Genomic DNA, 27772 nt, shown 5'->3' with positions numbered 1-27772 from the left:
TCCTCAAGTGTCACAAACATTATCGTCCCCACATGCAGTGCCCTGTGCTTCCTTTCACACTCCGGTTGGATTTAAATTGCAAGACATTGCTATCCACAAATATTCTGCGGTAACTGATGCGCTGTCTGCTTTTCCCATGCTGCAGGGAAAGCGCAAGAGGAAATATAAGGAATCAGTGAGTAAGGGTTCTGACACAGTCGTGGCTATTCCGAATGTACCCTCCCAGAAGTCTGAGGAGGAAGATACTTTGGTGGCATCTGAGGGTGAAATCTCAGTTTCAGACAGTGAAATTCCTTCTTCTGATGCTGAAGTTGTATCTTTCAGGTTTAAGCTAGAACACCTCAGTAATGATACTTAAGGAGGTTTTGGCCACCTTGGACATCTCCTACATGACTGTTGTAGTCAATCCTAAAAAGTCTAGTAAGCTAAACAAATACTTTGATGTACCTTCCACAGTGGAGGTTTTTCCTGTACCAGACCGGGCTACAGAGATTATTGCTCGGGAATGGGAGAGACCTGGTATTCCTTTTTCTCTATCCCCAATTTTTAAGAAGATATTTCCAATAGCCGACTCTATCAAGGAGTCTTGGCAGATGGTCCCTAAGGTGGAGGGGGCAATTTCCACTTTGGCTAAGAGAACCACTATTCCCATAGAGAATAGCAGTTCCTTTAAGGATCCTATGGATACGAAGTTGGAGGGGTTACTGAAAAAGATGTCTGTACACCAGGGTTTACAGTGGAAACCTGCAGTATGTATTGCTACCATTACCAGTGCGGCAGCATCTGGTTTGATGTGTTGTCTGAATCTATTCAGACAGATACCCCCTTTGAAGAGATCCAGGATAGGATCAAGGCCTTGAAGTTGGCTAATTCCTTTATTACGGATGCTTCCCTTCAAGTTATTAAGTTGGGGGCAAAGATATCTGTGTTTGCAGTACTGGCTCGCAGAGCTTTATGGTTAAAATCCTGATCTGCGGATGTGTCGTTTAAGACTAAGATTTTGGCGATACCCTACAAGGGTAAGACCTTGTTTGTGCCGGGCTTGGCTGAAATTATTTCAGACATTATGGGAGGAAACGGTCATTTCCTCCCTCAGGATAAGAGGAATAAGCAGAATTTTAAAGTGTAAAAATTCCTCTGCCAAGCAAGAACAGTCCAAGCCTTCCTGGAGGTCCAACCAGTCTTGGAACAAGGGGAAGCAATCTAAGAAGCCCGTTAATGACTTAGTCAGGATGAAGGGTCTGCCCCCGATCCGGGACCGGATCTGGTGGGGGGCAGACTTTCTTTCTTCGCTCAGGCCTGGGTTCGGGATGTCCTGGATCCCTGGGCGGAGGACATCGTGTCCCAGGAAGACAAACTAGAGTTCAAAACCTTTCCTCACAGGGGCAGGTTTTTGCTCTCCAGATTATCTGTAGACCAGATAAAAGGAGAGGCATTCCTACACTGTGTCCGGGACCTTTCCGACCTAGGAGTGATAGTTCCTGTTCCAATGCAGGAACAGGGTCTGGGATTCTACTCCAATCTGTTTGTGGTTCCCAAAAAAGAGGGAGCTTTCAGACCAATTTTAGATCTCAATAGTCTAAACAAGTTACTCAGAGTGCCGTCCTTCACAATGGAAACTATTTATTCCATTCTTCCCTTGGTTCAAGAGGGTCATTTCATGACAGCAGTAGATTTAAAGTATGCGTACCTACATGCTCCCATCCACAGGGATCATCACAAGTTTCTGAGGTTTGCCTTTCTAGACAAACACTTCCAGTTTATGGCTCTTCCATTCGGCCTTGCCACATCTCCCAGAAGTTTCTCAAAAGTCCTGGGAGCCCTGTTGGCGGTGCTCCGGTTGTGGGCATTGCAGTGGCACCTTATCTGCAGTGGCACCTTATCTGGCGCCATCCTTTCAACAAGCAAACACCCACACTGCGTTCTCATGGATGTGTGAATTTGGGAAACAGTTCCTTGATTCCAGCTACAAGGGCAGTGTTTCTGGGAAACATAATAGATTCTTTATCAATGAAAATATTTCTGACAGAGGTCAGAAAATCAAAGATCCTCAACTCTTGTCTGGCACTTCAGTCCTCTCCTTGGCCGTCAGGGGCTCAAGGTATGGAGGTGATCGGTCTGATGGTAGCTGCCATGGACATTATTCCGTTTGCCCACTTCCATCTCAGGCCTCTGCAGTTATGCATGCTCAGTCAATGGAACGGGGATTATATAGATCTGTCTCCGCAAATTCATCTGGATCAGACGACAAGAGACTCTTTCTTGGTGGTTGTCTCAGGATCATCTCTCCCAGGGAACCTGCTTTCTCAGACCCACCTGGGAGATTGTGACCACGGACGCCAGCCTGCTGACATGGGGAGCAGTCTGGGGCTCAGGGGACATGAACTCGGGAGGAGTCTATTCTCCCCATAAATATCCTAGAGCTGAGGGCAATCTTCAATGCTCTTCTGGCCTGGCCTCAGCTTCAGCCCGATTTATCAGGTTCCAGTCGGACAACATAACTTTAGTGGCCTACATCAACCATCGGGGAGCAACTCGGAGTTCCTTGGCCATGACGGAGGTAGCAAAGATTATTCAGTGGTCGGAGACCCACAACTGCTGTCTATCTGCGATCCACATTCCAGGAGTAGGCGATTGGGAAGCGGATTTTCTGAGCAGACAGACTCTTCACCCGGGGGAGTGGGAACTCCATCCGGAGGTGTTTTGCAACATGATTCTCAAATGGGGACAGCCGGAGCTGGATCTCATGGCATTTCCACAGAATGCCAAGCTCCCGAGGTACGGGTCGAGGTCAAGGGATCCTCAGGCTGTACTGATGGATGCTCTGGCGGGCCCTTGGAATTTCAGTCTGGCGGGCCTATTTCCGCCGTTCGCTCTTCTTCCTTGGTCATTGCTCGAATCAAACAGTAGAGAGCGTCGGTGATCCTCATTGCACCGGCGTGTCCTCGCAGGATCTGGTAAGCAGACCTAGTGGAGATGTTGTTTCTTCCACCTTGGAGATTTCCAAGGACCCTTCATTCACTGAAATCTCGTTTCTCTGAAGCTGGCTGCTTGCAGATTGAACGCTTAATTTTATCTAAGCGTGGTTTTTTCCGAGTCGGTCATTGAGACCATGATTCAGCCTCGTAAACCTGTTACCAGAAAGTTTACTTTAAGATATGGCATAGATATCTGTACTGGTGTGAATCCAGGGGTTACTCTTGGAGTTCGAATTCCTAGGGTTTTGTCTGGAGAAGGGTTTATCTGCTAGTACCTTGAAGGGTCAAGTATCTGCCTTGTCTATTTTGTTGCATAAACATCTGGCGGTTGTACCAGACGTGCAATCATTTTGTCAGGCCTTGGTCAGAATCAGGCCTGTGTTCAAACCGGTTACTCCTCCCTGGAGTCTTAATCTTCTTAAAGTTCTTCAGCAGGCTCCGTTTGAGCCTATGCATTCTTTAGATATTAAGATGTTATCTTTGAAAGTTTTGTTTCTTGTTGCTATTTCCTCTGCTCGTAGAGTCTCAGAACTCTCGGCCTTGCCGTGTGAATCCCCTTACCTTATTTTTTATTCGGATAAGGTAGTTCTGCGTACGAAGTTAGGTTTCCTTCCTAAAGTGGTTTCGGATAGGAACATTAATCAAATAATTGTTGTTCCTTCTTTGTGTCCTAACCCTTCCTCTCATAAAGAGTGCCTGCTGCACAACCTAGATGTGGTGCCTGCCTTTAAATACTATTTGCAGGCGACTAAGGATTTTCGCCAGTCTTCTGCTTTGTTTGTAGTTTTCTTCGAGAAACGCAAGGGTCAGAAAACTATGGCTACTTCTTTTTCTTTGTGGCTGAAGAGTATTTGTTTGGCCTATAATACTGCTGGACAACAGCCTCCTGAGAGAATCACGGCTCATTCCACGAGGGCTGTTTCCTCTTCCTGGGCATTCAAAAATGAAGCTTCTGTGGAACAGATTTGCAAAGCTGCAACTTGGTCCTCTTTAAACACTTTTTCAAAATGTAATAAATTTGATACTTTTTCCTCGGCTGAGGCTTCTTTTGGGAGACAGGTTCTTCAAGCAGTGGTGCCTTCCGTTTAGGTTCCCTGTCTTGTCCCTCCCTTATCGGTGTCCTCTAGCTTGGGTATTGATTCCCAATAGTAATTAGAGATGATCCGTGGACTCACTGTGTCATTAGAAAGAAAACATTTATACTTTATTTCTTTCTTGACAGGGGGAGTCCACAGCCCGCCCTGTTTTTTTAGACAGTTTTTCGTGTGTAATAAACCTCAGGCACCTCTGCACCTTATGTTACTTCCTTTCTCTCTTTTTCCTTTGGTCGAATGACTGGGGTTAGAGGGAAGGGAGGTGATACTTAAAGGGTCATAATAATCATATGCTAAATCACTTGAAACTGATGCAGTATAACTGTAAAAAGCTGACGGGAAAATATCACCTGAGCATCTCCATGTAAAAAAGAAGATATTTTACCTCACAATTTTCTCAGCTCAGCAGAGTAAGTTCTGTGTAAAAATTTTTGCCCAGCTGCAGGTAGAAAAAGAAATGAACAGCAGCCAATCAGCATGACCAGTACTGAGGTCATTAAAGGGACACTGAATCCAAATTTTCTTTCATGTAATTAGCAAGAGTCCATGAGCTAGTGACGTATGGGATATACATTCCTACCAGGAGGGGCAAAGTTTCCCAAACCTCAAAATGCCTATAAATACACCCCTCACCACACCCACAATTCAGTTTTACAAACTTTGCCTCCGATGGAGGTGGTGAAGTAAGTTTGTGCTAGATTCTACGTTGATATGCGCTCCGCAGCAAGTTGGAGCCCGGTTTTCCTCTCAGCGTGCAGTGAATGTCAGAGGGATGTGAGGAGAGTATTGCCTATTTGAATGCAGTGATCTCCTTCTAAGGGGTCTATTTCATAGGTTCTCTGTTATCAGTCGTAGAGATTCATCTCTTACCTCCCTTTTCAGATCGACGATATACTCTTATATATACCATTACCTCTGCTGATTCTCGTTTCAGTACTGGTTTGGCTATCTGCTATATGTAGATGAGTGTCCTGGGGTAAGTAAGTCTTATTTTCTGTGACACTCCAAGCTATGGTTGGGCACTTTGTTTATAAAGTTCTAAATATATGTATTCAAACATTTATTTGCCTTGACTCAGAATGTTCAACTTTCCTTATTTTCAGACAGTCAGTTTCATATTTGGGATAATGCATTTTGATTTGACCATTTTTTCTTACCTTAAAATTTGACTTTTTCCCTGTGGGCTGTTAGGCTCGCGGGGGCTGAAAATGCTTCATTTTATTGCGTCATTCTTGGCGCGGACTTTTTTGGCGCAAAAATTCTATTTCCGTTTCCGGCGTCATACGTGTCGCCGGAAGTTGCGTCATTCTTTGACGTTATTTCGCGCCAAAAATGTCGGCGTTCCGGATGTGGCGTCATTTTTGGCGCCAAAAAGCATTTAGGCGCCAAATAATGTGGGCGTCTTATTTGGCGCGAAAAAATATGGGCGTCGCTTTTGTCTCCACATTATTTAAGTCTCATTTTTTATTGCTTCTGGTTGCTAGAAGCTTGTTCTTTGGCATTCTTTCCCATTCCTGAAACTGTCATTTAAGGAATTTGATCAATTTTGCTTTATATGTTGTTTTTTCTCTTACATATTGCAAGATGTCTCACGTTGCATCTGAGCCAGAAGATACTACAGGAAAATCGCTGTCAAGTGCTGAATCTACCAAAGCTAAGTGTATCTGCTGTAAACTTTTGGTAGCTATTTCTCCAGCTGTTGTTTGTATTGATTGTCATGACAAACTTGTTAAAGCAGATAATATTTCCTTTAGTAAAGTACCATTGCCTGTTGCAGTTCCCTCAACATCTAAGGTGCAGAATGTTCCTGATAATATAAGAGATTTTGTTTCTGAATCCATAAAGAAGGCTATGTCTGTTATTTCTCCTTCTAGTAAACGTAAAAAATCTTTTAAAACTTCTCTCCCTACAGATGAATTTTTAAATGAACATCATCATTCTGATTCTGATGACTCCTCTTCAGAGGATTCTGTCTCTGAGGTTGATGCTGATAAATCTTCATATTTATTTAAAATGGAATTTATTCGTTCTTTACTTAAAGAAGTTCTAATTGCTTTAGAAATAGAGGATTCTAGTCCTCTTGATACTATTTCTAAACGTTTAGATAAGGTATTTAAAGCTCCTGTGGTTATTCCAGAAGTTTTTCCTGGTCCTAATGCTATTTCTGCAGTAATTTCCAAAGAATGGGATAAATTGGGTAATTCATTTACTCCTTCTAAACGTTTTAAGCATTTATATCCTGTGCCGTCTGACAGATTAGAATTTTGGGACAAAATCCCTAAAGTTGATGGGGCTATTTCTACCCTTGCTAAACGTACTACTATTCCTACGTCAGATGGTACTTCGTTTAAGGATCCTCTAGATAGGAAAATTGAGTCCTTTCTAAGAAAAGCTTATCTGTGTTCAGGTAATCTTCTTAGACCTGCTATATCTTTGGCTGATGTTGCTGCAGCTTCAACTTTTTGGTTGGAAACTTTAGCGCAACAAGTAACACATCGTGATTCTCATGACATTATTATTCTTCTTCAGCATGCTAATAATTTTATCTGTGATGCCATTTTTGATATTATCAGAGTTGATGTCAGGTTTATGTCTCTAGCTATTTTAGCTAGAAGAGCTTTATGGCTTAAAACTTGGAATGCTGATATGGCTTCTAAATCAACTTTACTTTCTATTTCTTTCCAGGGTAACAAATTATTTGGTTCTCAGTTGGATTCCATCATTTCAACTGTTACTGGTGGGAAAGGAACTTTTTTACCACAGGATAAAAAATCTAAAGGTAAAAGTAGAGCTAATAATCGTTTTCGTTCCTTTCGTTTCAACAAAGAACAAAAGCCTGATCCTTCATCCTCAGGAGCAGTTTCAGTTTGGAATCAATTCTGTTCACAATCTTTGGATTCAGAACATTGTTTCAGAAGGGTACAGAATTGGTTTCAAGATAAGACCTCCTGCAAAGAGATTTTTTCTTTCCCGTGTCCCAGTAAATCCAGTAAAAGCTCAAGCATTTCTGAAATGTGTTTCAGATCTAGAGTTGACTGGAGTAATTATGCCGGTTCCAGTTCAGGAACAGGGGATGGGGTTTTATTCAAATCTCTTCATTGTACCAAAGAAGGAGAATTCCTTCAGACCAGTTCTGGATCTAAAAATATTGAATCGTTATGTAAGGATACCAACGTTCAAAATGGTAACTATAAGGACTATCTTGCCTTTTGTTCTGCAAGGGAATTATATGTCCACAATAGATTTACAGGATGCATATCTGCATATTCCGATTCATCCAGATCATTTTCAGTTCCTGAGATTCTCTTTTCTGGACAAGCATTACCAGTTTGTGGCTCTGCCGTTTGGCCTAGCTACAGCTCCAAGAATTTTTACAAAGGTTCTCGGTGCCCTTCTGTCTGTAATCAGAGAACAGGGTATTGTGGTATTTCCTTATTTGGACGATATCTTGGTACTTGCTCAGTCTTTACATTTAGCAGAATCTCATACGAATCGACTTGTGTTGTTTCTTCAAGATCATGGTTGGAGGATCAATTTACCAAAAAGTTCTTTGATTCCTCAGACAAGGGTAACCTTTCTGGGTTTCCAGATGGATTCAGTGTCCATGACTCTGTCTTTAACAGACAAGAGACGTCTAAAATTGATTGCAGCTTGTCGAAACCTTCAGTCACAATCATTCCCTTCGGTAGCCTTATGCATGGAAATTCTAGGTCTTATGACTGCTGCATCGGACGCGATCCCCTTTGCTCGTTTTCACATGCGACCTCTTCAGCTCTGTATGCTGAAGCAATGGTGCAAGGATTACACGAAGATATCTCAAACAATATCTTTAAAACCGATTGTTCGGCACTCTCTAACATGGTGGACAGATCACCATCGTTTAATTCAGGGGGCTTCTTTTGTGCTTCCGACCTGGACTGTAATTTCAACAGATGCAAGTCTCACGTGTTGGGGAGCTGTGTGGGGATCTCTGACGGCACAGGGAGTTTGGGAATCTCAGGAGGTGAGATTACCTATCAATATCTTGGAACTCCGTGCAATTTTCAGAGCTCTTCAGTTTTGGCCTCTTCTGAAGAGAGAATCGTTCATTTGTTTTCAGACAGACAATGTCACAACTGTGGCATACATCAATCATCAAGGAGGGACTCACAGTCCTCTGGCTATGAAAGAAGTATCTCGAATTTTGGTTTGGGCGGAATCCAGCTCCTGTCTAATCTCTGCGGTTCATATCCCAGGTGTAGACAATTGGGAAGCGGATTATCTAAGTCGCCAAATGTTGCATCCGGGCGAATGGTCTCTTCACCCAGAGGTATTTCTTCAGATTGTTCAAATGTGGGAACTTCCAGAAATAGATCTGATGGCGTCCCATCTAAACAAGAAACTTCCCAGGTATCTGTCCAGATCCCGGGATCCTCAGGCGGAGGCAGTGGATGCATTATCACTTCCTTGGAAGTATCATCCTGCCTATATCTTTCCGCCTCTAGTTCTTCTTCCAAGAGTGATCTCCAAGATTCTGAAGGAATGCTCGTTTGTTCTGCTGGTAGCTCCAGCATGGCCTCACAGGTTTTGGTATGCGGATCTTGTCCGGATGGCCTCTTGCCAACCGTGGACTCTTCCGTTAAGACCAGACCTTCTATCACAAGGTCCTTTTTTCCATCAGGATCTGAAATCCTTAAATTTAAAGGTATGGAGATTGAACGCTTGATTCTTGGTCAAAGAGGTTTCTCTGACTCCGTGATTAATACTATGTTACAGGCTCGTAAATCTGTATCTCGAGAGATATATTATAGAGTCTGGAAGACTTATATTTCTTGGTGTCTTTCTCATCATTTTTCTTGGCATTCTTTTAGAATACCGAGAATTTTACAGTTTCTTCAGGATGGTTTAGATAAGGGTTTGTCCGCAAGTTCTTTGAAAGGACAAATCTCTGCTCTTTCTGTTCTTTTTCACAGAAAGATTGCTATTCTTCCTGATATTCATTGTTTTGTACAAGCTTTGGTTCATATAAAACCTGTCATTAAGTCAATTTCTCCTCCTTGGAGTTTGAATTTGGTTCTGGGAGCTCTTCAAGCTCCTCCGTTTGAACCTATGCATTCATTGGACATTAAATTACTTTCTTGGAAAGTTTTGTTCCTTTTGGCCATCTCTTCTGCTAGAAGAGTTTCTGAATTATCTGCTCTTTCTTGTGAGTCTCCTTTTCTGATTTTTCATCAGGATAAGGCGGTGTTGCGAACTTCTTTTGAATTTTTACCTAAAGTTGTGAATTCCAACAACATTAGTAGAGAAATTGTGGTTCCTTCATTATGTCCTAATCCTAAGAATTCTAAGGAGAAATCGTTGCATTCTTTGGATGTTGTTAGAGCTTTGAAATATTATGTTGAAGCTACGAAATCTTTCCGTAAGACTTCTAGTCTATTTGTTATCTTTTCCGGTTCTAGGAAAGGCCAGAAAGCTTCTGCCATTTCTTTGGCATCTTGGTTGAAATCTTTAATTCATCTTGCCTATGTTGAGTCGGGTAAAATTCCGCCTCAGAGAATTACAGCTCATTCTACTAGGTCAGTATCTACTTCCTGGGCGTTTAGGAATGAAGCTTCGGTTAACCAGATCTGCAAAGCAGCAACTTGGTCCTCTTTGCATACTTTTACTAAATTCTACCATTTTGATGTATTTTCTTCTTCTGAAGCAGTTTTTGGTAGAAAAGTACTTCAGGCAGCGGTTTCAGTTTGAATCTTCTGCTTATGTTTTTCGTTAAACTTTATTTTGGGTGTGGATTATTTTCAGCAGGAATTGGCTGTCTTTATTTTATCCCTCCCTCTCTAGTGACTCTTGTGTGGAAAGATCCACATCTTGGGTAGTCATTATCCCATACGTCACTAGCTCATGGACTCTTGCTAATTACATGAAAGAAAACATAATTTATGTAAGAACTTACCTGATAAATTCATTTCTTTCATATTAGCAAGAGTCCATGAGGCCCGCCCTTTTTTTGTGGTGGTTATGATTTTGTATAAAGCACAATTATTCCAATTCCTTATTTTATATGCTTTCGCACTTTTTTATCACCCCACTTCTTGGCTATTCGTTAAACTGAATTGTGGGTGTGGTGAGGGGTGTATTTATAGGCATTTTGAGGTTTGGGAAACTTTGCCCCTCCTGGTAGGAATGTATATCCCATACGTCACTAGCTCATGGACTCTTGCTAATATGAAAGAAATGAATTTATCAGGTAAGTTCTTACATAAATTATGTTTTTTTTTTTTGATTCAGATAGAGCATGCAATTTTAAGCAACTTTCTAATTTATTCCTATTATCAAATGTTCTTCATTCTCCTGGTATTTTTATTTGAAAAGCACGAATGTAAGTTTAGATGCCGGACCATTTTTAATGAACAACCTGGGTTGTTCTTGCTGATTGGTGGATACATTCATCCACCAATAAACAAGTGCTGTCCAGGGTTCTGGACTTTCTTTTTCAAATAAAGATAGCAACAGAACGTAGAAAAATTGAAAATAGGAGTAAATCGGAAAGTTGCTTAAAATTGCATGCTCTATCTGAATCACAAAAGAAAAAAAAATTTGAGTTCAGTATCCCTTTAACTCTTTTACTGTGATCTCATGAGATTTCATAGTAAACTTCCTTAAACTGAATAGGGAAATAAGATGAGTGTGCACGAAGGCTCACTCCCTTAGCTGTCCCGGGACAGACTTACTGATTTGCTGCTTAGAAGTCCTTTACAATGGGATGTGGATACTGAGGTGAAATATCTTTCTTTTTTACATAGAGATGTTCAGGTGATATTTTCTAGTCAGCTTTTTACAGCTATGCTGTATCACTTTCAAGTGTTTCAACATTTGGGTATCATGGCCCTTTAACAGCTTTGCTGTGGTGCTCTTTGCCTCCTCCTGCTGGTCAGGAGTGATATTCCCAATAATAATTAGAGATGGACTCACCATTTCAAGAAATAAATAAATTCATCAGGTAAGCATAAATTTAGTTTTTAAAGGGACATTGTAAAAAAAGAATAAAAAAAAGAAAAATAATCCATTGGAAAGAGCTGCATTTAAAGATTGTTTTATTCTGAAAATTAAGTAAAACCTTTTTAAACTGAAACTTCCGTTCACTGCCTGTTAGCAGCTAATGCTCATTGCGCACTAATAAGAGGTTTGAATGGGGTGTACCTTTCCATTAGGGCATTAGTGATGCACATGGAGTAGATATAGTAGCTGCATTAACATTAGAAGTTGTATGTAGTTAATTTCTTTTTCTGTCCTTTTTTTATTGTTGTTCTACAGTATGTCTTATTCAATTTTATGTCCCATTAGGGTTGCTTTAACTGCTCTAGGTAGGCTTCATCCAGTTATCTACTTACTCTAGCACCAACTAAGCAACTGCTTGTTTGGGTTATGGAAAACCGTATTCTGCAGTGCAAAGTGCTTTAAGAAGGCTGCTTTAGCATTTTTTAACCCTTAAAGGGACAATGTACACTAATCTTTTTTCCTCTTTAATTTGATCCCAAGTATCCATATTACTTACTGGAGTGTATTACATTTTTAACAAATGGCTCCTTCACTTTTTATTTTCTGATTTTATATATTATATTTTGGGCTAGATTACGAGGGAAACGCAAATGAATGCTCCTGCTAACTTAAACTCAAAATTAAATATTCATGAATTAGAGCAGCCAATTTTAAGAAACTATTTCAGATTTTTAAATCAAATTTGCCCTTTATTGAAAAGCATAACAAAGGCTCAGAAGCAGCAGTGCACTATTGGGAGCTAGTTAGTGATTGGTGACTACACACATTTTCCTCATTTGCTCCCCAGATGTGTTCAGCTTGCTTAAGTGTATGTTAAACCTATTTGTGGGGTTAAACAAATAAGTATTCAAACATTTTTTTTTTTACACTTTTAGGCCCTCCTTCTTTGTATTTGCAAGCTATATTATTAGTACAATGTGTTTATATCCTGCAATTCACTTGTGTACTGTTCCAAAAACCTAGGCGTCTTACTGCATCTCCCATGCTGTTCTGTGTTCTGCTTTGTATACTTTCAAGTGTAATGGATCTTCTTATTTAAGAGTTATACTTTAAAGTGATGGTGAACTGTAGCGAGTAAAATTAAAATTACATTCGTTCATGATTTTTACCTTTTTTATTTTTTTCTCTTTATATTAACATAAGCCGTTCCGACCTCCCACCCAAAGGTGACATTTCCACCTCTGCTCCAATAGCTGTGCTAGTCATATGGCACATTTCTTTGTGTCTAGGACACCAGCATTTGAAGGCCTGTATAAATACCTAGGGAAATTGGAAATACTGAAATGTTGATATTTTCTACCTTCTCAAAGTATACATTTTGGTTTGTACTCTTATGTTATGCTTTGCTTTTTAACCTTTTTACAATTTATTTTTCTTCTTATAGCCTTTCTGTTCTCTTATGAATTATATATTAGAATACATAATTTGATTCCATTTTTTTTTATTTTATTTAAATTTAAAGATTCTGGTTGATACCGTTTGGGCATTATCTTACCTAACTGATGGAGGCAATGAACAAATACAGATGGTCATTGATTCTGGAGTTGTGCCGTTCTTAGTACCTCTTCTGAGTCACCAGGAAGTGAAAGTACAGGTAATTTATATTTTTATCTTTTAAGCCATTTAAATTTAGTGCTGGTTTATTGTATACTTGCTCATGCTGGTTCTATGATTAGTGACTTCCTTATGCAACAATGCTTTTAATCCTTTTTATTTATTTTTGTTATCCTTTATTGCATCTACAAAGAGGGTAGGTGGAAATTCTTTATTTCTTTCTAATGACACGGTGAGTCCACAGATCATCTCTAATTACTATTGGGAATATCACTCCTGGCCAGCAAAAGGAGGCAAAGCACCACAGCAAAACTGTTAAATATCACCTCCCGGGGGGCGGAGCTAGCACTGGAGCTGAGCAGTCGCATCTCATGGTAGCTCCGGCTACACTATATACCAAAAACAAATTTGGCGACCGCTCAAGCTCCCTTACTCTAATACCAACTGGAACTTGTAGGGGTAGAGGCTTCAGAGACTTTAAGTTAAACAGTGAGATGTCTCTTGGATGCAACCCTACCTCACTTATGTTTGTTTCCCTGGTCAGAGTGCTAAGCGGCGGCCATTTTTTTTTACATTCGCAGCGAGCAGCTAATGGGGGGAAAAATTGACTTTTTACAGTTACGTTGCTTTTTGTACTGAAAGTTTTTTGTGAGACAATATGGATCCAGCGGCATATATCCTCGGAGCACTGGGTAATCTCCTGGACAGTTATCAGGCTGAATTTGCTCATACGCTTCAAATGGCAGTTCGTTCGACTGATACAGATACTACAATTTCTACCATATTACACCATGCCTCCATAGCTGTTTGTGAAGCGGGTGGCGCCTTGGGGCCCCGGCGTCCAGCACCCATCTTGCATGACTCATGGAAAGGCATGGTAGGGAGCCCTGTGATAGCGGCATTCCCAGCTGTAGTGCCAGATGACAGACGGTTTCGATATAAGGTGGCGGGAATAACTTCCCCATGTCATATGCATAGCTCCATGGAGACAGAAGCCTGCACCATTCCTGCAACTGTCCAGGTATCTCCCACGCTTGGGGTTCGGAGATTCTTTCACTTACTAATGGGGTTGTACTTTAAGGACAGTCTAGGGGATGATCACCTACCTGCTGTTGCAATTGAAGAGTACAGACTAGGTCCCTTACTGGGTTCGGAGCTAACAAGCCCTAGGGGCATTGGCTAGATGAACTGTCCGGCAGATCCCTAAGTCCACCATCTTCTATGTAGTTACTGTAGAGATTATTAGAAAGACTTGTTTGGTTGCTTTTGGACTGTTAACCGCCTGTAACACAGCTAATTACATAGAATGTTAACCATGTGTTTTGGGCAGGATAAAGTGTTAGTTATCTCTTTGTTATCATTATTCCTTTGCACTCCTTATTTCCTCATATTTCTTCGTTTCAGTGTTTAAGTATGCTGTGCTGCGTAGGGTAAATGGTTGCAAGTGTACCTGCTACCTATCGTATACACTCTCTTCTTATGTGTGGTTTTCTATATGTGTATTTAAGTATCTGTAGTGCACATTTCGATCCCTGTCTTGTTTGCTCAGGTAACGATTCTTTGTATGATGGGGCTCCACTCATGGGGATTCTTGCTCTTAAAGGGACATGAAACCCAAATGTTTTCTTTCATGATTTAGAAAGAGCATGCACATTTAAACAACTTTCTATTTTACTTCTATTAGCTAATTTTATCATTCTCTTGATATCCTTTGCTGAAAAGCATATCTAGATAGGCTCACTAGCTCCTGATTGGTGGCTCTACATAGATGCCTCGTGTTATTGGCTCACCCATGTGCATTGATATTTCTTCAGCAACGGATATTAAAAGAATGAAGCAAATCAGATAATTGAAGTAAATGAGAATTTTGTTTAAAATTGTATTCTCTGTCTGAACCATGAAAGAAATTTTTGGGGTTTAAAGGGACAGTCTAGGCCAAAATAAACTTTCATGATTCAGATAGAGCATGTCATTTTAAACAATTTTCCAATTTACTTTTATCACCAATTTTGCTTTGTTCTCTTGGTATTCTTAGTTGAAAGCTTAACCTAGGAGGTTCATATGCTAATTTCTTAGACCTTGAAGCCCACCTCTTTTCAGATTGCATTTCAACAGTTTTTCACCACTAGAGGGTGTTGGTTCACGTATTTCATATAGATAACACTGTGCACGTGAAGTTATCTGGGAGCAGGCACTGATTGGCTAGACTGCAAGTTTGTCAAAAGAACTGAAAAAAGGGGCAGTTTGCAGAGGCTTAGATACAAGATAATCACAGAGGTTAAAAGTATATTATAACTGTTGGTTATGCAAAACTGGGGAATGGGTAATAAAGGGATTATCTATCTTTTAAAATAAAAATGTCTCTTTAATGTGGATATGTTTTCTATGTGGGGTTTGTAACTTATATATGTAGAACACTTTCTCACATTGGGTTGTTGTTTACATGTGTTTTCTATAATTCTGCCATATTTTAACCTATATGGGTGGTTTGTATTTGGACCATTTTGCTATATCTAGTCTGTTACACTATGCCATGGAGGTATTTGACAGATAAATGACCCGGATGTCTATATGCTTGATATTTATAAAGTGGCTCAGACATATATTGCAGATTGTGTTTTTAGCTATTGTTTAAAGGGACATGCCACCCATGTTTTTTCTTTTATGATTTCGAAAGAAAATGCAATTTTAAACATCTTTCTAATTTACTTATATTATGTAATTTGTTTTATTCTCTTGATATTCTTTGAGGAAAAGCATATCTAGATATGCTCACTAGCTGCTGATTGGTTGTTGCACATAGAAGCCTCGTGTGATTGGCTCACCATGTGCATTGCTTTTTCTTCAACTAAGGATATCTAAAAAATGAAGCAAAATAAATAATGGAAGTAAATTGTAATGTTTAAATTTCTATTCTCTATCTGAATCATGAAAGAAAGATGTTGGGTTTAGTGGCCCTTTAACTGCTGCCGGTGTTCTAAAGTTAGTTGTCTACCGCGTAGGAATGTGACTACCGCGTCACTTCCGGTGACTTTAATCAGCTGCTGGAGGTTTGTGGCAGTCTCTGCTCATGCGCTAGAGGCCCAACCTCCTACAAACAGCTGTTTAAGGCAGAATACGTGACAACTTACTTTAGAACACCGGTGTTCTAAAGTAAGTTGTTTACCGTGTAGGAATTGCCGCCTGATCGCTCTGTCCTTCTCTCCATAACACAGATTTCTCCTACATTGGTGTGTCCGGTCCACTGCTTCATCCTTACTTGTGGGATATTCTCATTCCCTACAGGAAGTGGCAAAGAGAGCACACAGCAAAGCTGTCCATATAGTCCCCCCTATAGCTCCGCCCCCCAGTCATTCTCTTTGCCGCTCTGAACAAGTAGCATCTCCACGGGGGTGGTAAAGAGTATGTGGTGTTAGTTGTAGTTTATTTCTTCTATCAAGAGTTTATTTTAAAATAGTGCCGGCTTGTACTATTTACTCTACAGCAGAAAGTGATGAAGATTTCTGTTGAGAGGAGTATGATTTTAGCACCAGTAACTAAAATCCATTGCTGTTCCCACGCAGGACTGTTAAAACCAGAGAACATCAGTTGGGGGGAACAGTTTGCAGGCTTAACTGCTTCAGGTATGATCAGTCATTTTTCTAACAAGACCATGTAATGCTAGAAGACTGTCAGAAATTCCCTCTGGGATAGGTAAGCCATTTTTTTCTTAGACTCTGTAATAAAATGATGGCTTATATTTAGGGCTCTATGCTGGTTGACACTATTGTGGGCTTTAAAATCGATTGCTTTTTAGCATGTTTTTCACTATAAATAAGGTGTTTTTTCAGACTTTAAAACACTTTTGGGGTTTAATTTCGGCCTGGCACTTATTTGGACACCTAAATCTAGTCAGAAAGGCCCCTTCACTCTGGAAGGAAGAGGGAGGAGGCCTCATTTGCAGGCCTCAATTGCGCAGTTGTTTTTTGCCTAGGCAGTCCATGCAGCTTCATGTGGGATCAGAAAAGACTCCAGAGAGGCTTATTTCCTACTAAAATAATCCCTAGGAAGGTAATGGGCTACAGTGGAAGTTGTGGCTAGTACTGTAGTGTTTTAACCTGTTAATAAATGTTATTAGCTCCGGTTTGGGCATTAAGGGGTTAATTGGTCTGAAAATTTGTGTGCAATCTTTTCAAAGCATTAAGACTCTGTGGTGAAAATTTCATAAAAATCGGATGTTTATTTCATGGTATTTTGATGTTTCAATAATAAAGTGTGCACTTTTATTATTTAAAGAGACAGTTACGTTTTTGTCAAAAATTATTTTTATTGCATTGTAGTTCTGTTTAAGTCTGTCAAACATGTCTGACCCTTCAGATAACCTATGTTCTGTATGTCCAAAGGCCAAGGTGGTTCCCCCATTAAATTTATGTGTGAAGTGTGCCATAGTGTCCAAACAGCTTAAGGACAGTACAATCACACTTAAAAATATAGCCCAAGATGATTCTTTAGCTGAAGGTAGTGAAGATAGCTTGCTTTCCTCTCCTTCTGTGTCAACACCAGCTATGCCCACGCAGGCGATGCCCAGTACATCTAGCGCACCAATTGCGATTACTATGCAACAGTTAGCGGCAGTAATGGATAATTCTCTCTCAGCATTTTTTCCAAACTGCCAGCTTTTCCTAGGAAGCGTGATTGCTCAGTTTTAAACACAGACAATGAGCAAGCAGACGCAGAGGATAATTTATCTGTAGTGCACTCACATCAATCTGACTTGGCGGTGAGGGAGGGCCTGTCTGAGGGAGAAATTTCTGACAGTAAAAGTTTCTCAGCAGGCAGAGCCTGATACCATAACATTTAAATTTAAGCTAGAACACCTCCGCGCCCTACTTAAGGAGGTCCTAGTTGCACTTGATTGTGATCCTTTGGTGATCCCAGAAAAATTGTGTAAAATGGACAAATTCCTAGAGGTCCCAGTACACACTGATGCGTTTCCGATACCTAAGATGGCGGATATCCTGTCTAAGGAGTACCTTTTGTTCCCCCTCCTATATTTTAGAAAATGTTCCCAATTGTTGACCCTAGAAGGGACGCGTGGCAGACGGTCCCCAAGGTAGAGGGGGCAGTTTCAACGCTAGCTAAGCGCACGACTATACCAATAAAAGACAGTTGCGCTTTCAAAGAATAAAAAATTAGAAGGTTTGCTTAAGAGAATTTTTGTTCTACAAGGTTTCCTTCTTTGACCAATTTCCTGCATTATTCCTGTAACTACTGCAGCGGCTTTTTAGTTTGAGGAACTGGAAAACTCGCTCCAGAAGGAGACTTCTTACGTCGAAGTCATGGATAGAATTCACGCCCTAAAGCTGGCTAATTCTTTCATCACAGATGCCGCTTTGCATGTAGCTAAACTAGCGGCAAAAAATTCTGGTTTTGCCATTGTGGCGCGCAGAGTGCTTTGGCTAAAATCATGGTCGGCTGATGGGTCGTCCAAAACAAAATTGCTTAATATTCCTTTCAAGGGTAAGACCCTATTCGGGCCAGAGTTGAAAGAGATTATTTCAGATATCACTGGGAAAGGGCCATGCCCTTCCACAAGGTAGAGCCTTCAAGGCTAAAAACAAGACCAATTTTCGTTCCTTTCGCAACTTCAGGAACGGACCTGCTTCAACTTCTACAGCTACTAAGCAAGAGGGTAACGCTTACCAGCCCAAGCCAACATGGAAACCTTTGCAGGGCTGGAACAAGGGTAAACAGGCCAAGAAGCCTGCTGCTGCTACCAAGACAGCATGAAAGGGTAGCCCCGATCCGAGACCGGATCTAGTAGGGGGCAGACTTTCTCTCTTTGCTCAGGCTTGGGCAAGAGATGTTCCGGACCCCTTGGCACTAGAAATTGTCTCTCAGGGGTACCTTCTAGAGTTCAAAGACCTTTCCCCATGTCTCACTTTTCTTTAGACAGATAAGGAAACAGGCATTCTTACTTTTTACTCAAACCTGTTTGTAGTTCCCAAAAAGGAGGGAACGTTCAGGCAAATTCTGGATTTAAAGATCCTAAACAAATTCCTCAAAGTTCCATCATTCAAAATGGAAACAATTCGAACAATTTTACCAATGATCCAGGAGGATCAATACACGACATATTCCTATCCACAAAAATCACCATCAGTTCTTAAGGTTCGCCTTTCTGGACAAGCATTACCAGTTTGTGGCTCTTCCTTTTGGGTTAGCCACTGCTCCCAGAATTTTCACAAAGGTGCTAGGGTCCCTTCTAGCGGTACTAAGACCGCGGGGCATTGCAGTAGCACCTTACCTGGACGACATCTTAATACAGGCGTCGTCTTTTCCCAGAGCCAAGGCTCATACAGATATTGTTCTTGCCTTCCTAAGGTCTCACGGGTGGAAGGTGAACGTAGAAAAAAGTTCTCTGTCCCCGGTCACAAGGGTTCCTTTCCTGGGAACAATAATAGACTCGGTAGAATGAAATCTTTCTGACGGAGGTCAGGAAGTCAAAACTTTCAAATTGCTTGTCGAGTTCTTCACGCCATTCCTCAGCCGTCTGTGGCTCAGTGCATTGAGGTAATCGGTCTAATGGTTGCGGCAATGGACATAGTCCCGTTTGCCAGAATTCATCTAAGACCACTGCAATTGTGCATGCTCAGGCAGTGGAATGGGGATTATGTATATTTGTCTCCCCAGATACAAATGGACCAGAAAACCAGAGAATCGCTCCTCTGGTGGTTGTCTCAGGATCACCTGTCTCAGGGAATGAGTTTCCGCAGACCAGAGTGGATCATTGTCACGACCGACGCCAGTCTCTTAGGCTGGGGCGCGGTCTGGGACTCCCTGAAAGCTCAGGGTCTATGGTCTCGGGAAGAATCTCTTCTCCCGATAAACATTTTGGAACTGAGAGCGATATTCAATGCGCTCCTGGCTTGGCCTCAACTAGCGAAGGCCAAATTTATAAGATTTTAGTCGGACAACATGACGACTGTGGCATACATCAATCATCAGGGAGGAACAAAGAGTTCCCTGGCGATGAGAGAAGCATCCAAGATAATCAAATGGGCGGAGGATCACTCCTGCCATCTATCTACAATTCACATCCCAGGAGTAGAAAACTGGGAGGCGGATTATTTGAGTAGTCGGACTTTCCATCCGGGGGAGTGGGAACTTCACCCGGAGGTCTTTGCCCAGTTAACTCAACTATGGGGCATTCCAGATATGGATCTGATGGCGTCTCGTCAGAACTCCAAGGTTCCACGCTACAGGTCCAGGGATCCCAAGGCGACATTGGTGGATGCATTAGTGGCGCCTTGGTCGTTCAATCTAGCTTATGTCTTTCCACCGTTTCCTCTCCTTCCCAGGCTGGTAGCCAGGATCAAACAGGAGAAGGCTTCGGTGATTCTAATAGTTCCTGCGTGGCCACGCAGGACTTGGTATGCAGACCTGGTGAATATGTCATCGGTTCCACCATGGAAGCTACCTTTGAGACAGGACCTTCTAGTACAAGGTCCATTCGAACATTCAAACCTAGTTTCTCTGCAACTGACTGCTTGGAGATTGAACGCTTGATCCTATCTAAGCGTGGGTTTTCGGAATCTGTTATAGATACTCTGGTTCAGGCCATAAAGCCTGTGACCAGGAAAATTTACCATAAGATATGGCAAAAATATCTCTGTTGGTGCGAATCCAAGGGTTACTCATGGAGTAAAATTAAGATTCCAAGAATACTTTCCTTTCTCCAAGAGGGATTGGAGAAAGGTCTGTCAGCTAGTTCTCTAAAGGGACAGATATCTGCTCTGTCTGTTTTGTTGCTCAAACGTCTGGCAGCCGTGCCAGATGTTCAAGCGTTTGTACAGGTGTTAGTCAGAATCAAGTCTGTCTACAGACCTGTGACTCCTCCATAGAGTCTAAACTTAGTTCTTTCAGTTCTTCAAGGGGTTCCGTTTGAACCTTTACATTCCATAGATATTAAGTTACTATCTTGGAAAGTTTTGTTTTTGGTTGCTATTTCTTCTGCTAGAAGAGTTTCTGAATTGTCTGCTTTGCAGTGTAATTCACCCTATCTGGTTTTTTTTCATACAGATAAGGTAGTTTTACGTACCAAGCCTGGTTTTCTTCCAAAAGTGGTTTCCAATAGGAATATTAACCAGGAAATAGTTGTTCCTTCTCTGTGTTCAAATCCAGTTTCGAAGAAGGAACGTTTGTTACATAATCTGGATGTGGTTCGTGCTTTAAAATTTTATTTAGAAGCAACAAAGGATTTCAGACAGACATCATCCTTGTTTGTCGTCTATTCTGGTAAGAGGAGAGGTCAGAAAGCTACTGCTACCTCTCTTTCCTTCTGGCTAAAAAGCATCATCCGATTGGCTTATGAGACTGCCGGACGGCAGCCTCCTGAACGAATTACAGCTCACTCTACTAGAACTGTGGCTTCCACATGGGCTTTCAAGAATAAGGCTTCTATTGAACAGATCTGTAAGGCAGCGACTTGGTCTTCTCTGCATACATTTGCCAAATTTTACAAATTCAATACTTATGCTTCTTCGAAGGCTATTTTTGGGAGAAAGGTTTTACAAGCAGTGGTGCCTTCCGTTTAGGTTACCTGACTTGTTCCCTCCCTTCATCCGTGTCCTAAAGCTTTGGTATTGGTTCCCACAAGTAAGGATGAAGCCGTGGACCGGACACACCAATGTAGGAGAAAACAGAATTTGTTTACCTGATAAATTTCTTTCTCCTACGGTGTGTCCGGTCCACGGCCCGCCCTGGCTTTTAGTCAGGTTTAAATTTTTTGTTTCCTGTACACTACAGTCACCACTGCACCCTATGGTTCTCCTTTTTCTCCTAACCGTCGGTCGAATGACTGGGGGGCGGAGCTAGAGGGGGGACTATATGGACAGCTTTGCTGTGTGCTCTCTTTGCCACTTCCTGTAGGGAATGAGAATATCCCACAAGTAAGGATGAAGCCGTGGACCGGATACACCGTAGGAGAAAGAAATTTATCAGGTAAACATAAATTCTGTTTTTATTTTGCAATAATTTTGAAATAGTTTTTACTTGCTGTATTTAGTTTCTTTTTCGCCGTTCTATACCTTTATAGCAATATCTCAAATCAAATAGTCAACGCTGTACTGTGCTGTATTTTTGTGTTTTCTGAATGATCATTTCCTAAAGCCTCAAAAAAAAAAAATACAGCACGGTACAGCGTTGACTAATTTGAGATATTGCTATAAAGGTATAGAACGGCGAAAAAGGAACTAAATACAGCAAGTAAAAACTATTTCAAAATTATCGCAAAATAAAATCTGTGTTACGGAGAGAAGGACAGAGCGATCAGGCGGCAATTCCTACGCGGTAGACAACTTACTTTAGAACACCGGTGTTCTAAAGTAAGTTGTCACCTATTCTGCCTTAAACAGCTGTTTGTAGGAGGTTCGGCCTCCAGTGAGCGCTGTTTATTGTGCCTTAAACATGCGCAGAGAGAGCCACAACCCTCCAGCAGCTGACTACACATCACCGGAAGTGACGCGGTAGTCAAATTCTTATGTTAGACATCTTAATTTAAGACACCGGTCGAAAGTAGATGTAATTGCCAAAGCATACCACTAGAGGGGAGTCTTGGCTTGCTTCCAAAGCATTTCATGTGTGTTTACATTTAACTTGCAAGACATTTGTCTGATACTTTTCTATGCGGACCTGTAGTTTTGAGACTTTGTAGCTACTTTCATAATTGCTGGGCTCCTGGTTATTTGCATTCCCTGGGTTGTATTAACTGCAGTTGATCAAGGTATGTAACTTAATGTTTGTCTCTCTATATTCCTAATATAAGTACAGCTTTTATTTTTATATTCCAAGCCTGCTCTTTAGCTTTTCATGTGCATCTATCTCCCATCAATCAGGGCATTGTGTATAACACCTTATTTCCCTGAATATAAATTTGGCCTTATTTTTATAACTTGCTAGCTGACTGACACTTTGAACATACTTTTGATTTAGAGGTTTTTCTCAGATATGTATTTTAGTTACTAGGTGTCCTTGGTTCATGCCTTTCTTCTGCCTGCGACATTTATACACCCAGGGTCTGTCTCATTTAAAAAAAATATATATATTTTTACTGTAGACGGATGCCCCACAGTTAACTCAGTCAAATTATATTCTTTCTATTGGATTTCTTTAAATCTTTATATTGGCTGTTACACAGGGATTAGGTCATTCACTTCACTGTCTTTAGATAGGTAAGGCTTTAGCCACGTAAACCAACTTCCAACAGCCTGGCATATTAAAGGCACAGTCAACACCAGAATTTTTGTTGTTTAAAAAGATAGATAATCCCTTTATTACCCATTCCCCAGTTTTGCAAAACCAACACTGTTATATTAATACACTTTTTACTGCTGTGACTAACTTGTATCTAAGCATCTTCTAACCGCCCCTAATCACATGACTTTTAGTTATTATCTATTGACTTGCATTTTAGCCAATTAGTGCAGTGTCTGCCACTAGTCACGGGCGTGATCACAATGTTATCTATATGGCCTACATGAGCTTACTCTCCCCTGCTGTGAGGTAGACAAAGGTGCACCTTCATAGCATACTGGTTGCTAGAATGACAACGTTGGATGTTTCACATAGCCTGGGTATATAGACACATACACCATACAACTTCTAAAACTGTTTTAGGCCCTTTTAATAAAATCCTTTAAAAATGTGTCACTTTAAATTTACTGCTTTAGTGCACTCAGGAGCTACCGGAGACTTTACAACAACTCTCTGTACTCACTGGTGCCTATTTTGGGGATTTAGATGTTGATTTTACAGGCAGGTTTATTCAGAAGACCTGGCACCTCAGGGTTAACATTTTGGTTCTGTTTTAGCTTGCCTTCCTGTTTCATCTCCACTTACTACTCACTGTAGTGCTATAGCTATCTTCTTAAAGTGACAGTGCACTTTTACTGTAATTATTTCTGGGGTATCTGTTGTATGTTGTGCCACTAATATCCCTTCTGGGATTAATTATTGTGTGCCTTTATACTGAAATAATACCTGTTAATGCAAAAAAGCGCTGTGATTGCTGGCTAGACAAGCATTATGGTTCAACTCCTGGTCTGCTGAAGATGGTCTCTAAGAACAGGCTGACAGAATAATTCTAAAGGCAGAATTCTGTCTGCAGGGATGCTTTCGCTCCTTTCAACAAACTAATGCTCAAAAGTATTTCTTCTCCTCTACTCAGAGAGCATGCTCACCCAAAACTTATTAACCTAAATCTGCTTGGTCAAAATGCAAACAAGCGGGGGGCGTGTCCAAGCATCAGACATGGCTGGCAGCACATTTGAGAGCTCTGTGCCTTTATCAATCTAACCTGCAATATATCTTAGGATAAACTGCACATCTATCTTCTCAGAATATAAATTCTGAATTAGAAACCAAAGATCGACTTACTCAAACCTCTCTTATGCCAAAAGGAGCTCTAAAACTAATACCATTGAGAAGCAAGCTGCGAGTCACAAACTATCCCTAACCTTCCTCCTGGATTGTCCGGGTGTACAGTTATACCTTACTAACCCTGAAACTACGAAGCTGGAGTACAGCCATATCTATACCTAAGAGATTACGCATCTACACAGTAAAACAGATAAAATGGAGGCAGAGATTGTTTTCATGCTGCGGAAACTTGAGGTTAAGATTGATGCCCACTTCCGCAATCTGCAAGACACTCTCAAAGAAGAATGGAGATTCCAGCGAGAGGCCTGCAATTTACTACACACTCAACCCACACCTGCTGTAGATTGCTCCGCAACCACCTCTCCATGTTCTGATCGAGACCCTAGTGCTTCACTTACCTCTGTCCAGACACCTATAGAGGACTCCCTAATGATCACCGCAGAGGAATTAGTCCACCCGGTTCAGCTCAGGAGAGAGGAGGTGAACGATCCCGCTAGTGAGAATCCAGCAGTAGAGCCAGGGGATCACACCAAGCCAGACAACCACTCCAGCTGAACCTATACCAACCGCATGGGAAGAGGGTTTGGATAAGCTGTTGAGCAGTTTTAAAATTGAGTCGCCAACGAGAGCGCTACTGGGGCCCCAGTCCGCCAAATCTCCTACCAAGACCTACGCACCATGTGGTCTCACACTGAAGCTTGAATGTGGTCTTCCTTTCAGGTGCTCCATGAAACTTTGAGTAGGATGACATTAGACGCTGCGCTACTGAAGCCTTAACCACCCGCTCCAACATCAGGCTTCTTTGTAGCTGTGACTTTTGGACATCGGCATGAGCCCTATACAGCTGATTGCATTTGGTTTCTAACTTAGTCTTAAATGTTATATGGACTAATTACATTATAACCCTGAGACCACTTCTGATAGGTAAACTTTATTTGGCTCTCGATAGCTGGTCTCACACACATACCACTCAATGTTAGTTGTAGGCTATTATGTTCTATATAAGTACTGTTATGTTATTACTGTTTTACTTCCCTTTCTCTTTATGTCTCACCTTTTGCTGTCATTATTATTAATGGAGTCAAAAAAGCTATCTCAATGTTACAGAGAATCTTCCTCTTTATTTTTACTGAGCGTATCAAACATGACATCTTGCATTACCTCTAGAAAACAGATATAAGAGCAGTTTTAAATATACTTAATATTATTTTAATCACGCAAAACCTTGATATTTGGCTTCTGCTCTACTTTTCATACAGTGCTCTGTTGGTACTATTTGACTCACTGATATTTTAAAGTTTTGAAATATATTGTACCATTGCCTAGTATTGATTGTTTTTGATGTTCCTAATTAGTTATATAACTTACACTTGTTAAACTATACTACAACCTCAGCCAATTATGTTTTATCTGTACTGTTTAACACTACCCATATCCCTTAAAGCTTAAGAAGACAGAAAACTCCCCCGCTGAGAGCTTCCACTACCATAGGAGTCCTAGTTCCTTTAATATCTGCTCTAACTGCAGTAACTTTTCACCTACAGACCTTTAACCTTATACAGTTATACTGCACTGGTCATTTTAACTCTGCAAACTGTTACGGTACTGCCTCTGACTAACATTGAATTGATCTTTATTTTATTATGTAAGCTCTCAAAAATATTAGGAATACTATTGCAGCTTACTGCATATTCTTTTCTACTTAGATAGCTTGTTAAGTTTTATAATTCGACGCTATAGGCTATTGTGACTGTTACAGAATGTTGCTATGCACCTGTATGTACGCATATATAATTAATCCCGGTTAGTTGGTGGTACCCTATCCCTTCTGTTCTTCCCTTTAGTATAGTAGAGTGACTATGGGTTTGTGCATTAATATTTAAATTCTCTTATTTACTATTTATATGAAGCAAATTATTTATATGTTCCCTGCTTCTATTTACCCATGCTACTGTGTGTGGTATTCATATTCTATCACTACTAAGGGTTCTAAGCCATATATTTTTGGATCCCAATCCTGTCTCCCAGTATTACACCCCTACGCTAAGCTCATCCTAGTAGTTTTAGTATTAAACTATCATTATCCCATCCTCATTCCTACACATTATATTATTATGACTCCATTTTTCAGTGAGTCTCTTACAAACTCCTGGGGTTCAGAACCTCTATAAACGATGTGGGCTCCTATACTACTTGCCAGACAGATACTTAAATTTAAGACTATAAGCTTTACTAACGTGCGGGTCATAGTTCCCACATATACTTTACACAAACGCTTACTTTAGGTACCCGCAGTCTTTGTCTGGCAATCATGGTTGCTGTCTACTCCTCGTTAGATTCTCATAATTTACCCTCCTATAGGAAGTTTGTCTCACTAAGACGGAATGCTACTTTAAAAGGTAAAGCACTCCCTTATATAAACTAATTACAAGATACCTATTCTACTTGTCTATAGTTCCGTCATTACATCTCTCTCTTTCTTTAGTACCTCCTTCCACCTCCTGAAAGTTTTCCCATAAGCTCTAGAGGCCACCTTATTTCTTTCATGTAATTAGCAAGAGTCCATGAGCTAGTGACGTATGGGATATACATTCCTACCAGGAGGGGCAAAGTTTCCCAAACCTCAAAATGCCTATAAATACACCCCTCACCACACCCACAATTCAGTTTTACAAACTTTGCCTCCTATGGAGGTGGTGAAGTAAGTTTGTGCTAGATTCTACGTTGATATGCGCTCCGCAGCAAGTTGGAGCCCGGTTTTCCTCTCAGCGTGCAGTGAATGTCAGAGGGATGTGAGGAGAGTATTGCCTATTTGAATGCAGTGATCTCCTTCTACGGGGTCTATTTCATAGGTTCTCTGTTATCGGTCGTAGAGATTCATCTCTTACCTCCCTTTTCAGATCGACGATATACTCTTATTTATATACCATTACCTCTGCTGATTTTCGTTTCAGTACTGGTTTGGCTTTTTACAAACGTGTAGATGAGTGTCCTGGGGTAAGTAAATCTTATTTTCTGTGACACTCTAAGCTATGGTTGGGCACTTTATTTATAAAGTTCTAAATATATGTATTCAAACATTTATTTGCCTTGACTCAGAATGTTCAACATTCCTTATTTTCAGACAGTCAGTTTCATATTTGGGATAATGCGTTTGAATCAATAATTTTTTTCTTACCTTAAAAATTTGACTTTTTTTCCCTGTGGGCTGTTAGGCTCGCGGGGGCTGAAAATGCTTCATTTTATTGCGTCATTCTTGGCGCGGACTTTTTTGGCGCAAAAAATCTTTTCTGTTTCCGGCGTCATACGTGTCGCCGGAAGTTGCGTCATTTTTTGACGTCCTTTTGCGCCAAAAATGTCGGCGTTCCGGATGTGGCGTCATTTTTTGGCGCCAAAAAGCATTTAGGCGCCAAACAATGTGGGCGTATTATTTGGTGCCAAAAAATATGGGCGTCGCTTTTGTCTCCACATTATTTCAGTCTGATTTTTTCTTTGCTTCTGGTTACTAGAAGCTTGTTTATTGGCATTTTTTCCCATTCCTGAAACTGTCATTTAAGGAATTTGATCATTTTTGCTTTATATGTTGTTTTTTCTCTTACATATTGCAAGATGTCTCACGTTGCATCTGAGTCAGAAGATACTTCAGGAAAATCGCTGTCTAGTGCTGGAACTACCAAAGCTAAGTGTATC

At 40.9% G+C, this 27772-nt stretch overlaps 1 protein-coding gene across 1 annotated transcript in view; it reads left to right on the top strand.

Annotated features, from left to right (window-relative positions):
* KPNA3 (karyopherin subunit alpha 3) overlaps nucleotides 1-27772 on the top strand; it is a gene marked incomplete in the record, with an annotated part of 693441 nt that overhangs the window by 380661 nt on the left and 285008 nt on the right. Inside the window, 1 exon segment of the mRNA XM_053705555.1 lies at nucleotides 12573-12704. Coding sequence (XP_053561530.1) covers nucleotides 12573-12704 — 132 coding nt within the window.

This window comes from Bombina bombina, chromosome 3 (assembly GCF_027579735.1).
Source record: "Bombina bombina isolate aBomBom1 chromosome 3, aBomBom1.pri, whole genome shotgun sequence".
NCBI classification, from domain to species: Eukaryota; Metazoa; Chordata; class Amphibia; order Anura; family Bombinatoridae; genus Bombina; species Bombina bombina.
The sequence above is the reverse complement of the archived record's forward strand: the minus strand, read 5'-3'. Positions and strand labels throughout refer to the sequence as shown.